This window comes from Elgaria multicarinata, chromosome 4 (genome assembly GCF_023053635.1).
Source record: "Elgaria multicarinata webbii isolate HBS135686 ecotype San Diego chromosome 4, rElgMul1.1.pri, whole genome shotgun sequence".
In the NCBI taxonomy this organism is placed as follows: domain Eukaryota; kingdom Metazoa; phylum Chordata; class Lepidosauria; order Squamata; family Anguidae; genus Elgaria; species Elgaria multicarinata.
In genome coordinates this window covers 115,020,109-115,034,665 of record NC_086174.1, presented here as the reverse complement: position 1 = coordinate 115,034,665, position 14,557 = coordinate 115,020,109, and the positions used below count along the sequence as shown (strand labels likewise).

The following is a 14,557-nucleotide window of genomic DNA, read 5'->3' as shown; positions in this document are numbered from 1 at the left end:
GTTGAGTGAATCCATTCAAATATCAAAACAATTCTATACCTTTTATCTTCTTGGGTTTATAATTTATTACTACTTAATGCTTTGAATTCATATTTTAAGTGCAATCGAGTTATTATTTGACTTCAACATTCTTCACATAATATTCAGGAATTATTAGTATGCTAGGAAGCTATTGGTCTTATTGGCTATTTCTTGAAAAGTTCTGTTTAGCAGTAATCCTGTGCTTCCTTAATTGGACACAACTAACTCCCATAGAAGTCAGCTTTAAATAGCTGGTGGCAAGTTAGCATTCTAGGCAACACCTGAAAGAGGAGTAATATTGAGACAGCAAAATTGAAATGTGTATTTCCCTCTGTTCAGCTTTGTAGTTGTTAAATAAAGCTGTAGCACTGTTTTAGTTCTGTACAAATATATATGTACTTTTATTTATTTATTTATTACATTTATATACCGCCCATAGCCGAAGCTCTCTGGGTGGTTTAATATGAGCTATAATGGTGCTTAGTTTTACTGTAGGTTTAATTCTGTTTTAACTTTTGTAAATTTATATTTATATGTTTTAATTGTACATGTTTTAATTTTGTAAACCGCCTTGAATCCCAGTACTGGGAAAAAGGCAGGATATAAATAAATATAACAACAACAACAACAATAACAGTTTATATTTCAGAGAAGATATATATTTTCAAACAGAGATTTTTAAAAGTAGCACAAAAAGCTCCATTTGCTTAATATAAAGTCTATAATATAACATTTTTGTAGTGTTCTTGTTTCAGTGACTGAAAATCTTCAAGAGCCAAACTTCTTGATTTCTGATAATAGCTTGTAGAGATACTATGTGTATTTTATGAAGAAACTATCCATATCCTAACATGAACATGTGTTTAAGACCAACTTATCAACTTTTAAAATACTGTGTTAAATTGTACAATAAGCTAACTTTTTTAGTTACTTTTCATAGGATGTATACGAATAAGCAATTTTTTTTTGTTATTTTTCAGAGGATGAATAAAAGTACTAATCTCTTTATTTTTCTTCTAACAGAACCAGTACGAAGTCTGCGCCAGAGTACACTAGCCAAGCGTTCAAATGCTTCACCATCTGTTACCGCAAAGAAATCAACTGCAAAGACTACCCAAAAGGGAGGACTGAAGCAGCAGGATAAAGGGCAGACTAAACAGGAAGATGGTAATAGCCAAGAGCATTCGAAAGAGATTGAGCAGACTAATAATGAATCTTGCCAACAAGAAGAGGCAACAGAACCACCACCACCTTCAGGCAATTCAGAGTGGGTTGCTTGTTGTACAAAATCTGATGAAGTGAAAGCAGATAGTGAACATGAAATTCCTAACCAGGCAAAAATAGAGGAAGCATCTCATGAAGAACAAAATTCTTCTCACTTACCAGGAACCAGTTCCCCAACTAAAGAAATGGAAAGTGGGTCAGAAGTTGTAGAAAGTGAATGTGATACTGTTGGAGTAGGGTTGGCAACATCTGCTCATGTGGAGGCTAATGTAAAAAATAATAATATACTTAAAAAGGAAGGGGATGAAACGGTGGTAAATAAATTTACATCTGAAATACCTTCAGAAGAAAAGGTAGACTGTAAAATAGAGAAAGAGTTGAATGAAACTAAGATGGCTGATGAAAGCAGGAGAACTGGAATGGCTGATATTCCTTTTGTTACCACAGCTCATGAGAATGCAAGTGAAATTCAGGAAACCCTTACAGTTCAGTCCAACTTCATGGATGGAAAACCTGAAGGCAGCTCAGGCTTACAAGCTAGCAGGGACATTGCTCATAAAATTAGCTTACCAGAAGAAGACAAACAAGAGCCTTTAGATAATTCTAAAAAAGCTGAGTTGAAAGCCAATCTTCCTTTGGATAGCATGGATCTTGGTCAGACTGATTCGAAAAACATTGATACCACTTCTTCCAAATCAGAAAAAAATACTTTAGAAGGTGATACAGTTCAAGACATTCCAGTCCAAGCTGTACATCAGGAGGCTGACAATGTAAAAATGGCAGAATCTGAGATGCTAGGATTGCAAGAAGATGGGCATTCTAGCACTTCATCAAAATGTATAAAAAATGTGAAGGCCAAACATGCCAAGTCTAAGCAAAATAAAATTACAGCTGCCCAACAAAAAATAACTTCCATAAACCAAGAAGTACATACTAAAACACAAGTTCTTCCAGGTGTTGTCATTCACTCTTCAGTAAGTCTGAAACGTCATGCAGAAGAGCAGGAGGATCTCCAGCATTCTCATAAGCCAGTGAAAGTTAAGAAAAAACATGCAGATAAAGATGTGAAGGCCCAGAGCTGTGACTCTGGAGGGGCCCTAAAGAAGCAGCCCCATGCATTGGGGAAAAACATTCCACGGGTCCAAATCCCAGCACAGGCACGGAAGTTGTCAACAGACCGAGCGAGTGACAAGTCCTTCAGCCGTCATGCTGGCTCAAAAGATAGCACACACTTGGTGTCGGGACCAGTACATCCTAAGCTGGGGCAGTTGCCACACCACAATCAGAAGCAATTACAGAAACACCAACTTCTTAAAACGAATAATTGCGTTAAGGAAGAAGGAGGGAAAAAAGATTCTGCAGGGACACCTGTGGATTATTTGAAAGAGGATGAAAAAGAAAAACTGAAACTCAGAAAATTAGAAAAGAGTCTTCAGCCTCGTCAGAGAAGAAGTAGCAAAAGTCTTTCAGTTGATGAGCCACCACTGTTCATTCCAGATAATATTTCTACTATAAAACGAGAGAGTTCGGAACACCTATATCCCAGTGAAAGCAAAAGTCTCTGGGTACCTAGTAAGCAGTGTGGGTTTTGCAGAAAGCCACATGGCAACAGGTGTGTGTGTGTGTGTGTGTGCGTTTGTAGATGTTGTTTTTTGTTGTTAAAATATTTCTGTAATACAAAATATGCTTCTCATGTCCTGCAGTCTAGGACCCAGACTATCTTTTTCAAATTAAACACAAAAAGGACTCCTTAAACTAGTTTTTAATCTGTAATATTGCATATCAATCAGAATGCCCGTTAGCTACGCTTGTAACGGGGCGGGGCGGGGCGGAATTAGGGTAAACAAAATGGTCATGGGCAGGAATTAAAGGAAATGACTTACACCAGTGAAATAGTCTGACATGATGCTTACTCTGAAGTAAATCCTGCTGAGTTCTGTGGAAAACATTTCCTAGCACATGTGTTTCAGAGTGCAGCCCAGTAAACCAGGTAGAGCTTTCTCTGGAGTTTTTCCTTCTCTAGTTCTAGTAAAAGTCAAAGCTGAACACTGGCTATTGTGGGAGCTGCAATGGCAAATATTTGAGAGTCCCAACTGCCTGAATACTAGGCTTACAGATCATGAATGGTCTTTTTTGGATAATGATTATGGTGTTTGTTTCATGGAACTATGTACTTTTTGCTGGGACAGATTTTTGGAAAAAATTGACTGGAATGTTCTCTGATGTCCTAAATTGATTGAGATTTAATTAATGTTTGTTTTCTATTTAGTAAACAAAACTTTAAAAAAGTATATTGTAATAACTTTATATGATTTATCATTATACATAATTTATAACAGCTTTCTCCAACCTCGGTCCTGTCAAATGTTTTGTCAGGGATGCTGGGAGTTGTAGGCCAAAACTTCTGGAGTAGCCCGTATTGGGGAAGGCTGCTACATAAATATCTCAACAGATGCTTTTCTTTTCCTGTACCCAAAGGTAGTTGAATTGAAACATTTGATTAGGAAATAAAATGCCTATACTCGTATTTGGTTAGGAAATAAAATGCATTTAATGTTTTAAAATCTTATATTCAAAAAAATGCAACACTCAACTTGAAAATTATTTTTATTGGAATACGTGTAAATATTTTAGAACATGATGACTCAATGGCATAATCTTCATTGCATTGTTTAAATATTAATGGGGCAAAATAGTTAAGATATTATCTGAACTTGCGTAAAGATCTGTGCATGAGATAGATTCTTCATTAGAGGTAGTCACCTGAAAAAATATTACAGATTTGATTTTTTCCCAGAACTGCTGGGTTACACTCAATTGTTATTTTACTAATACATTTTATGAAGCAATACATTTTTAGAAAAACACTGCTGTCAAATTTCAGACCACATCCTGCACACAAAACATTAATGTTAGAAATTAGATGTTAATCATTTCCATGATTAAAAATATTGGATGATTTTTTTTGGTGGTTGAGACCTGGTTCACATGCAACGACAAACCATGGTTTCATTAAGCATGGTTAATTTAATTAACTATGGTTTGTTGAATCATGTGCCAGCCCGGAAGTATGGGTTAACAGAGGGTTGTTAACCATGAAAACTGCACGAAGAGAACCTACGGTTTAGTGTTGGGTTGTGAACTGTGGGTTGTTTAAACCATAGGTTATCATTAAGTGCAAACCCTGAATTGTGAGTTTATGGATTGTTTCGCTAGGGTACAGAGGCAGTGGGCAAGAGCAGTCAAAAAACTATCCAGTGTTGTAGTGCTGGAAAGGCAGTTGGGAAACAAGGAAGGACCAGGCAAAGGAAGAGGGAAACAACCCCGGGAATGAGAAAACCAACTGTGGTTTGTGCAATTGTCTTCCAAACTCTGGGTAGAGTAACAAACCATGTTTTAAATAAACCATGGGTTAGCGTTACATATTAACTAGGCCATAGATTCCTGTTTTTTCAAATATCAGTAACCTACTACATATTAAAATACTTGATCATATCTTGGTCATACTCTGAAGTTCTAGTTCAGACATAACGTTTCCACTCTCCTAGATGTGGTTAGAACGGGAGTTTTACATCTACATTGTGCCTTTAAAGTTCAAGCAAGGTCTGATGGTGGCAGGCTATTTGTTTAAGCCCTAGGTCTGCCCAGTCTCATACAAATTAGGGGTGGGGGTTCATCTGAAGAACAAAAGAGGTGAGTGAAAGAATAGGATTGAATACTCCCTCTCTCTGGCCATGGCTAGACCAGGCCTATATCCCGGGATTGTCCTGGGATCATCTCTGTGCATCCAAATGACACACACACAGGATCCTGGGAGCAGGAAGGGATGACCCCTCCTTTTGCTTGGGATAATCCTTAGGTCTAGCTAAGGCCTCTCTCTCATGGAATATCTCTTTGCACTTTGGGAACCCACATATTTTTCTCCTAGCTGGGTTCATTTCCGAGATTGGAGCCTGCCTGAGGGAGAAAAGGGAGTTTGAGTGTTGAACTTTGGGAAAGTAAGCCATGGGTGGGAAGAAAGGGTGTAGCTATCTTCACCTGCACATTCCTTTTTGCTTTTAAAGTTGGACCCAACCACACTTGTGATAAATTGGGTAGCCCCAAATTTATACAAAGAGCTCTGTTGCTTCTGTTTGTGGCTCCAAGAGGAGGGTGATTCCCCCTCCCCCCGACAGCCCTCCGAGCACTATCAAAATGGGCTCCATTTAAGTTGGGAGGGACCCCAGAGTCTATTGTTTGGGGGCTGTTGGGAGGAGGATAGGGAAGCTGTTGATGCTTCTGCCTTTTTGCTCCCTTCTCATGTTATCCACATGGAGGAGCATCATGTGATTAAAGGATAGCAGGGTGAAATTGCTGCCCACCACCAAGTTGTCGCCATTGAGTGAATATCTGAATTGGAAGTTGGCTGATCAAAAGATCTATGCAGTTGGACTCCAGGTCATATGGAGGAATCTCTGGAAGTACAGTGGGCTCCCCTTTATGACCTTCATTAAATGTGCAGAGTTCAGAGTCGGAGCCATGTAAGTGTTGCAATGTTGGGACCAGCAGCAGATTTACTCATGTGGAGCCTCTTGTTATGGATAACATGGCATTCAAAATACCTTTGATAAGAATGATGAGGATAGATTAATAATTTTTATTATTGTAATAAATATGGGTGGGAACAAATAACTCTTCTAGGAGTACAGATGTGAGTGTAAGACACTATTGGAACCAGGCTAAGAGCACAATCCTATTCATGTAAGTGGTAAGTGTATATTGATAGGTCTGCCTGCATCCTAAGTTAGGTGCACTTAGGTCCTGTTGAAATCAGTACAAAAACATCACAGGTTACGTTCCATTGATTTCAATGGGACCTAAGTGTAGCTAACTAAGCCTGGGTCAATCCAGTGTATTATGAGGCATTTGGATTTCAGAATTACCGTTGTGACTGGTATCTTATTTCATCATCAGCAATTACTGAAAGCTTGGCAGAGGTGATTTGTATATAAAAATTCAACTAGGTTTATTTATTGATTTATTTCACTTCTATCCCATCTTTCTACGAAAAATAGTACTTAAAGTGGCTTATAATCACTAATAAAAGTGGATAAAAGCAATAATAAAACAAATGCATTAAATAGTTAAAAACACAACAGCAACAGAGTAAAAGCAGCCTCCGACCCAACAGATTAATTGGAAAGGCTCTGAAAACTGCTACAACACAACTCCCAATGTTTGCCTTCATCGTATGAATAATAAATGTAGTGCTACTAGTTGTATTCTATATATTTCACAAATACAGCAATCCAAAAATTTAAGTCATTTTAGATACTTCACTTACTTTTGTTACACTTTAAGCATAGAATACCAGAGTGGTGCTAGGAAGCTGAAAAAAATGCTTTCTTTGAACTCGTGTGTGAACTTGAGAAATGAGTTCGATTCAGATTTTCAAGCAAGTGCAACAAGGTGATCCCCTTCCTACAGCAGTCTGTGCAGCCCCCCAAAATGCTGGAGAGAGGTTTGGGGACCCTGCTTAATGGGGTAAGCTGTGGTACGGGGGAAGGTGGGGTCTCCCAAAATTGGGTGGAGGCACCTTCCATGAGCAGAGGGGCTGCCATAAGGAGGAGAGGACAGGGAAAGTTCAGTTCCACCAGCCTTGTTGGATGTGCTTAAATCTGGATCCAATCCTGTGAATTATGCCAGCAACATTAAAATCTGCTATTATTAAATTGGTATATTATGATTAATTTTGCTTTGTAGCTGGCAACGTAGTTTTCCATTTCATTTTATAAGTCATCTCATTACATATCTAAATGTAAAAACTTTGAAGAAAAATCTGTGGAAATCATAATTGTCAAATATGTACTTTAATACTAATTTGAACTCATTGATTTTAGCTAAATGACTTTTGCATCAATGGTTATTCTTGCTGATCCTCATAACTACTGTATACTTCTTTATTAAAGAAAAATATATAAAATACGAAAGTGTTAGGTGTCTTCAGAGCAATGCCACATGTAATTAGTATATTTTTTGCCTGGTTTGTTCTACATTTTCCTTTAACTTATGTTGAAAACAACGAATTTTCCTTCCATTCGGTGCATGTTTGAAATGTGAGGCTCAAGTTGTCCTGACAGTAACCAAATCCTACAACTGCATCCTGATGATGGAATCTATTGTATAAACATTAGCCTTGATGTATGCACGCATGGAGTTTGCCCACCCACAACAGCTACTCCATTTCATCTGGGTATACAGTGATGGATTGGCAGTATATCTTTATATTGTTAACTACATATATTTCCAAAATGTTGGTATAGTCATCCTTTATTTTTATTAGTCTTCGAAATTAGTTCCGTGGATCTATACAAACAGAAATGATACATTTTTTGCAGATATTAGCTAATGTAATTTAAGGTGCACAAAATATGTTAACATGCATTGTTCTATCTATCTGTATTTTGTACAGCTGAACCTTAGATATGTTAAAGGGTGTCTGAAAATGGCTTTAGCAGGGTTGCTTGTTTAAAAATTCAGTTGAAAATTCAGTTGTCATCTTGCATAGACGTTCCCAAATCTTTATATAAACCTGCTTCCTATAGAAAAATGGGAAGGAGAATGGAGAATAACTTTTATTTGTATGTATATATTTTACCAACGTAAAATTATCATTCATAAATATGCTGCTATTTGATAAATGAATAGATAATGTCCTGTATTATTACCATCCTGTGCAGCTGGCTTCATTAAATAGTACGAGCAATCTTAAAGCAATGATATGTATTTTCAATAAAGTGAATTTGGACTGGTGTATTCTTTTTAAGTATTACTCTAGTAAGGGTTTTTCATCTACCCAGCAAAATACTTTGGTTTGCTAACGTTCCACTTGAGTGGTGGTTTATTTGAAAAAGATAGTCTGGACATTGCATTGGTATATTTAAGGGCACTGCTTTGAGTGTCAAATTCCAATGTGTTAAAAGGAGATTTGTGTATAGAAAAGGCATCCGTATTTAAACATGTCTATTTCTCTACTCGTATTTACAATAGGCACTCAATTCATCACACCTTGCCTACTTATAGTAACTTACTGCATTTGGAACTTTTATTAAACAGAGCTTATTAAGAGCACTAATGTGTATAATTGATGCATTGTTACGTCATGCTGGTTTTAGTTAAAAACCATTTAAAACTATTTAATCCTACCCTCATTATTAATATGTTAAAACAATTTTCTTTTCTCTCTGTTGCAGTTGTACATCTTCTAATCCAGCCTTACAACATGGCTAATACGCTTGGACATCAAACTATGAAGCAAACTACAGCCAGAGCTTTTAGTGTTAGTGGGCCAGAATACTGAATACTACTGCAGTTACACACACCTACAAAAGCCATGAGAAAAGAATTCTTTGGTCCTTTAAAACTTTCTTCAGCCCTTCCTGAATGACACACCCAGTGTAGAAATTTAGCACAGATTCCACATTTTTTAACAAATAACATTCCTTATTATTAGCTGCTCTGCATTCTTGCTACCTATATTTTGTTCCTAATACCATTACTAAAACATCATCCTCTAATGGACAAAGTTTTATACTGATTTCAGAAAAGCAAGTTAAGGTTTATGGGCAGTAACCAGTACCGCTACTGCGTTTGCAGGAAGGACCGCTAGCACAACAGGAAAGTTGGGAATTATCCTAGACTACCGCTTCCAGAATGAGACAAATCAACGGAGGCTGGGGAAGGGAGCTCTGCTGATGTATCCCATCCTGGAAATGGTAGTTTAGGGTTGTTCGTTGGATTGCGCTACGAAGCACTATTTCCCCATTGTGCTAGTAGTCCTACCTGCTAGCGAAATGATTTTAAACCTGGTGGATTTTGGATATTCTTTGTTTACTGGGAAACACCTACTTCATTTTTTTTAAAAAAAATATGTCTGTAGTTGGCATACATTAGTATCCTGTTTATCATGCTGACAAAGACTTAAAATAGCCAGTGGGTTTTTTAGGCATAGTAAAGTGAGGGTTATATCCGAATGTGTCTCTCTGTGCTTCTCCCCTCTCCCCCCCCAAATCTACTCTTAAGAATTAGGGGGTCCTCTGGAGCATGTTTGGGAGGAAGGAGGAAGTACTGGTGCATGAGTGGAAGTCTACTCACATAATGTTGGATGGAGCTCTACAGTACCTTCATTTAGTTTCAGTGGAATATAAATCCTGCTCTATAAACTGATAGAATATATACCCCACAGTCTTCTGTTCCATTGAGTACAGCTAAATCAGCTTGTATATTAACACAATGTCCATGTTTGTGTTGCAGGGTTGAAAGTTCCTATAGTAAACCTAGCTGAAAACTGGTTTGCTTACAAAATCAATTTTTGTTTACTGATTGGACCACAATGGGTTGTATCCAGACTTAGTCATGCTTAGAATAGACCCCTTGAAGTTAATGGTACTTAAATTTGTCATAAATTTAATTTGGAGCTTCTTAATGTTAATGAATAACAGTCCTATACACTTTAATTTCTTTAAGTTGCGAATAGTCCTTATTGAAGACTGTTTTTATTAATGCTGGGTACATTGGTTCAGAATTCAGTTCTCAACACAAAGCCCATTTATTCTTACATAAGCAGGCTGTAGTACATTAACACTAATTCAAAAGTTAAGTAGCAAAGACTGAAGGGTGTATTTATACAGTTTGCAGTACTGGCCTATTTATAAAGAATTAGATAAATGACTAATCAACATTTGACTGTGTGGAAACTAATTTGCTGGCTAAAGCCATGTACGGATCACATAACTCTCAATAACATTTCTGTTCTATATTTGGGCTTTTTCTATAGTCAATGAAATAGTAAAAACATTTTAGTATTTTGATTTTAGTACCTTGGTTTTTGGCTATTCCGTGGCAACATTTTTGTTGAAACAGGTTCAGAAGGTGCCTCAGGCTTGATCTTAATTTTAAAAAAATAAATCACATGGCTTGTTCAAAATTGCAGCTGCCATCCCGGAGTGAAAGATCATAGCAGTTGCTGTCTTCTGTTCAAGAGTGGGAACACGTTTCATTCATCAGCAGTCATGCTTAAGTGTTCAGCACTGCTTTAGAGCACCTTTAATTCCGCTTGGATGTGCTCAGTAGAAGAATGAGTAATGTTAAATGCATGGAACAAATGCTAGTTCATATTGCTAGTCTGTACATTGTTAGCGATATTAAACATTCCCTTTTCAATTAAAAAATCGTAGCCAATATTTCAAAAATATGAACTTTATTATGAAGCCAAAAAATATTGGTCATAAAACCCATGTGGACAGGAACTCCTCATAGCCTTTTTTTTTTTAAGGAACTCTTCTCTCTCTCTCTCTCTCTCTCTCTCTCTCTCCACACTCACTCACTCAGCTGTGTAAGCACTGCACTGCATATATATCAGAGATACATGACCATTGATTATGATTTACATTTTTTTATTTGGCCAATTTCCAATTTTATTTATTTATTCAAATTCCTATGTAGAACATTTTTCCCATTTTGATTTCATGTGCTCTTAGGCATTCCATTTCTAATTATCAGATTTTTAAAACAGATAAAAACACATCTTTTCACACCAATTCTTAATACATTACGGTTCCACATTTGACCAGTCGACCATGCTACATATTGAACCTTGAAAGTATAACATTTTCACTTGTTTATCACACATATTTTATGTTGCCATTTAAGAAAGCTGCAATAATTCTTGAGAATACTTTCTTTGTGATATAAAATGTCATTATCCTTCATGAAAATCACACACAATCATTTACTGGTCTAAGATAAGCCAGTTTTCCCTGACTATTTTGGGAAGTTTTTTTTTTTTTTTTAAATAGATGCTAAAATAATGGACACTGTTACTTGGCAGTGAACTCAATTGTAATCACTTCATTGCTAAGCAATGGCCCACATCCAACGTTGCATGAGTGTGCTTCTGCTCGTGCAATGCACAGTTCCTGTCCTGTCCTTCCGCTTGCCCTGAAATCTGCTCTGGAGGATCCTCCAACCCACACAGCAGGATGGAGAGGAAGTCCTAGTGGGTGCTGTTCTGACTGTGGGTAGATGCTTCATCCTAAGTGTTTAGGAATAGGCTGGGATGTTGTGATCTTTTCTGTCATTTCATGCTCTAGTTTAGAATTAAAGACTGGGAGCTATAAAACATTTGAAAAGTTAGTATGTCTGAGCAAGTAGCTGGGATATTTTTTTTTGCTCCTGAATGAAATATATAGAGGAAGTATTCAAAATTAACACACAGCTGATTATTAGATGCTAGCATGTCAATATTGATGGGAAGACCACACAATTAAACTAGTGTGTGTGTTTTTTCTGACTGGTTTCCTGCTTTGTATTTAGAAAAGGCTTGTCATGCTTTCAGAACCAGTGGATGGAGGAATGTAAGTTAGGCCTGATTATAGTAAGACAGATATTGATGTTTTTGTACCTTAAAGCTTTAAAAAAAATGTCTTTTGCCCATCTACATTAGAATCACTACATTTAATTGCTTGGAGCAACAAAATAATGGCTGAGCTTGTTGTATGTAATCGCAGACTTGTAAAGAAGTTTTTGCCTTAGTGAACTCTTGGCAAAAGGACTTTATTTTTGCATTTATTTATTTATTTATTTATTGTATGATCAAATGTTGAACGTTGCAAATCTTAAAATATTTTAAATTATTTACAGTATAGCTTGTGAAAAATGTTGCTCAAACTTATATGGAGCACTTTCAAAGTTAATTTGTGTTTTCTACTGGGGATTTTCATCTTGGTGTTATAGACAATATGGTATTTCTAGATCCTTGTCTGTGGTGGTTGAACCAGCAGAGTAGTTTGATGATAGAAATGCATATCTATGAGAAGTCGGACCTTAAATTTTGCCTGACTGTTTTGCCTCCGTTTTATTTTCAAAATCTTTATAGGGGAAACTCACAATAAGCAGGATAGTCCATTAACAAGTTTGTAGCTCCCGGCCCTGGCATACCCAGTAGAGAATAAAGATTAAATGTTGTCTTTTAAACTGCTGGCATGTGTAAAGGGGAAAGTATTGATGATTTCTTGTTTTAGGTGACCTTAAAATCAAGGTTTATAAACCTCTGATTTGCATTAGAACCATGGTCTATTAGGAGATTGCAATATTGAGAAAATATATATGAAAAGGCCAATATTATTTTATTTATTGGGGGAAACTGAAAGAACTAGCAGTGATATTATGAACTTTTACTTCACAAAAGTTCTAAGGATTTGTTCATGCGTTTGACATAGATATTGTGGCAGCTCTGGCCATTTCTAATATTTGAAAGATGTAAAATGTCAGGTGGTGCCCAGTTGTCAAAATTGGTCCCTTGTTTGCAAATATTTAGATGATTTATGGCAGTTGGGTAGTGCTTAAATTCCTCTGTTGTGTTGTATCATTTCCATGCTATAAGAAAAGTAATCCTCCTTAGACAACTTCACTTACTTTTTATTTCCATTTCTGGATGTATTTAAAATTAAGTATCTATGTTTCAAATGGGAGTGAATTGATTTGATACCAAAACCTACTGGACTAGTGTGACAAAAACCCATCTTGGGGTAACCTTGGCATCTCACACCATGTTGTAAGGCTGGAGCAGTGGATGTAATCTTCAACGTGAAATTTTGTAAGCTGAGGGAATCCTGTTCTGTGAGAGAGAACATTTAAGATATGTTGTAGCTTTTTATATTCAAGATAATGGGCGGAAAACTGCAATAAATGAATGTATTTTTTTCACCTTGGTTTCAGGTTCATGGTAGGCTGTGGTAGATGTGATGACTGGTTTCATGGTGACTGTGTTGGTTTGAGCCTTTCTCAAGCACAGCAAATGAGCGAAGAAGACAAAGAATATGTATGTGTGAAATGTTGTGCTGAGGAAGACAAAAAACCAGATCTAGTTGATGAAAATATGCTGGATGCACAAGTGAAACTGGAAACAACGAGAGAAAGTAGAACAATGGAATGTGAGAAGCCTGGCATATCAAAGCAAACTTCTGTGTGCCCTCAGAATAAAACAAGGCAGGGAGAAGACCCTGTGAAGCACAAGGTCAAAATTTTTAAACGGGTAAGAGTGACATTATTTCTTAACTATGTATACCTTGTATAGGTTATAGTAATTTTAATATAATAACTTGTAAGTGTTTTTAATTAAACTAGGCCTTTGATATCAACAGTAGGAGTAGTTTTAAAAATGTGAATACTTATTTGTCTGTTTTGATGTGGTAACTAGACTTAGGTTAAAGGTGGTCCACAGATTCCAGCTTAGCTTAAAGAAGAAAGTAAGGTTGCTGCAGTGAGCAGCATCAGCCCCAGTGGTCCCTGGCGTGCCCATGCCAGTCCAGGTACTGACACCACTCTATATGCTACTTCTTCCAACCCCTGCCACTCTCTGGATGATCATTTGGGTGTCCTGGGCTGCGAAGCTGTGGATTTTATTTCTGACATCCAGCCGTAGGTGTACCATTGGTTAGATTCAGTTGATATGAGCATATGAACAACAGATAAATTGTAATTTTGCTGGAATATTGCAATTTTAGAAATGCATTTCTGTATCTAAAAATTGCCAAAAAATGAAAAGGCACTCTGAATCTACATTAAGTGTATACATAGTTGATTCTAAAGAATCTTCATATCATTATGTTTTGATACATTAGCGATTAACATTCGAAATCTGATAGTTGTCCCTGGTTAACAAAACAACATCCATAAGCAAAATGGGAAGGGGGGTTTCCCCTTCCCCTCCAACCCACTGCACCCATCAAAACCTGCTTCAGGGGATTGATGGACCTTCCAGAGTAGATGTTGGGTCGGGGCAGGGGAGCTGCAACAGAGAGGAGTGGAAGGGAATGTTCCATTGCTTTAGCTGCTAGAGTCTAGCAGAAGTCTACTTGGGCAATGTTGGATGTCACCCCATGGCTTTTTCTCTTCCTCAGTGTTGTTCTTTTGTTGGTTTTGTACTAAAGAGCATTGAAGTCACCCTACTGCTTAATTAACAGAACGTGGACCAGTATCCAGCTCTGCTACAGCACTAGCAAAAACATTTTTTCAGTTCTTCCCCTTTGGAATACCCTTCTTAAGAAGGCCCGTCAGTGCTCTTGTTACTACGTTTTAGATACCAGGCAAAAATATTTTTCTTTTCCCAAGCTTTTAAGAAATGCTCATGTTAACATTCTGTTCTGGTTTACTGTCTGTTTGAATGGGTTGTTGCTCTTTTAGTTTGTTGTGTTAGCTTATATTTTTTGTTTTATTCCTTTCTAATTTTTGTTGTACTGTTTTTGTTTCTTATTACTTTGTTAGCTGCCCT

At 37.0% G+C, this 14,557-nt stretch overlaps 1 protein-coding gene across 6 annotated transcripts in view; it reads left to right on the top strand.

Moving 5' to 3' along the window:
* Nucleotides 1-14,557, top strand: part of PHF3 (PHD finger protein 3) — a 57,114-nt gene that overhangs the window by 26,240 nt on the left and 16,317 nt on the right. For 3 of the 6 annotated variants that reach the window (XM_063125017.1, XM_063125018.1, XM_063125019.1), the window contains 2 exons: nt 1,045-2,857; nt 13,003-13,318. In XM_063125017.1, the coding sequence (XP_062981087.1) occupies nt 1,045-2,857; nt 13,003-13,318 (2,129 nt within the window). Of the gene's footprint in view, nt 1-1,044; nt 2,858-8,485; nt 8,564-13,002; nt 13,319-14,557 lie in introns of those variants that run through there. The other 3 variants (XM_063125022.1, XM_063125020.1, XM_063125021.1) reach the window with 3 other exon arrangements.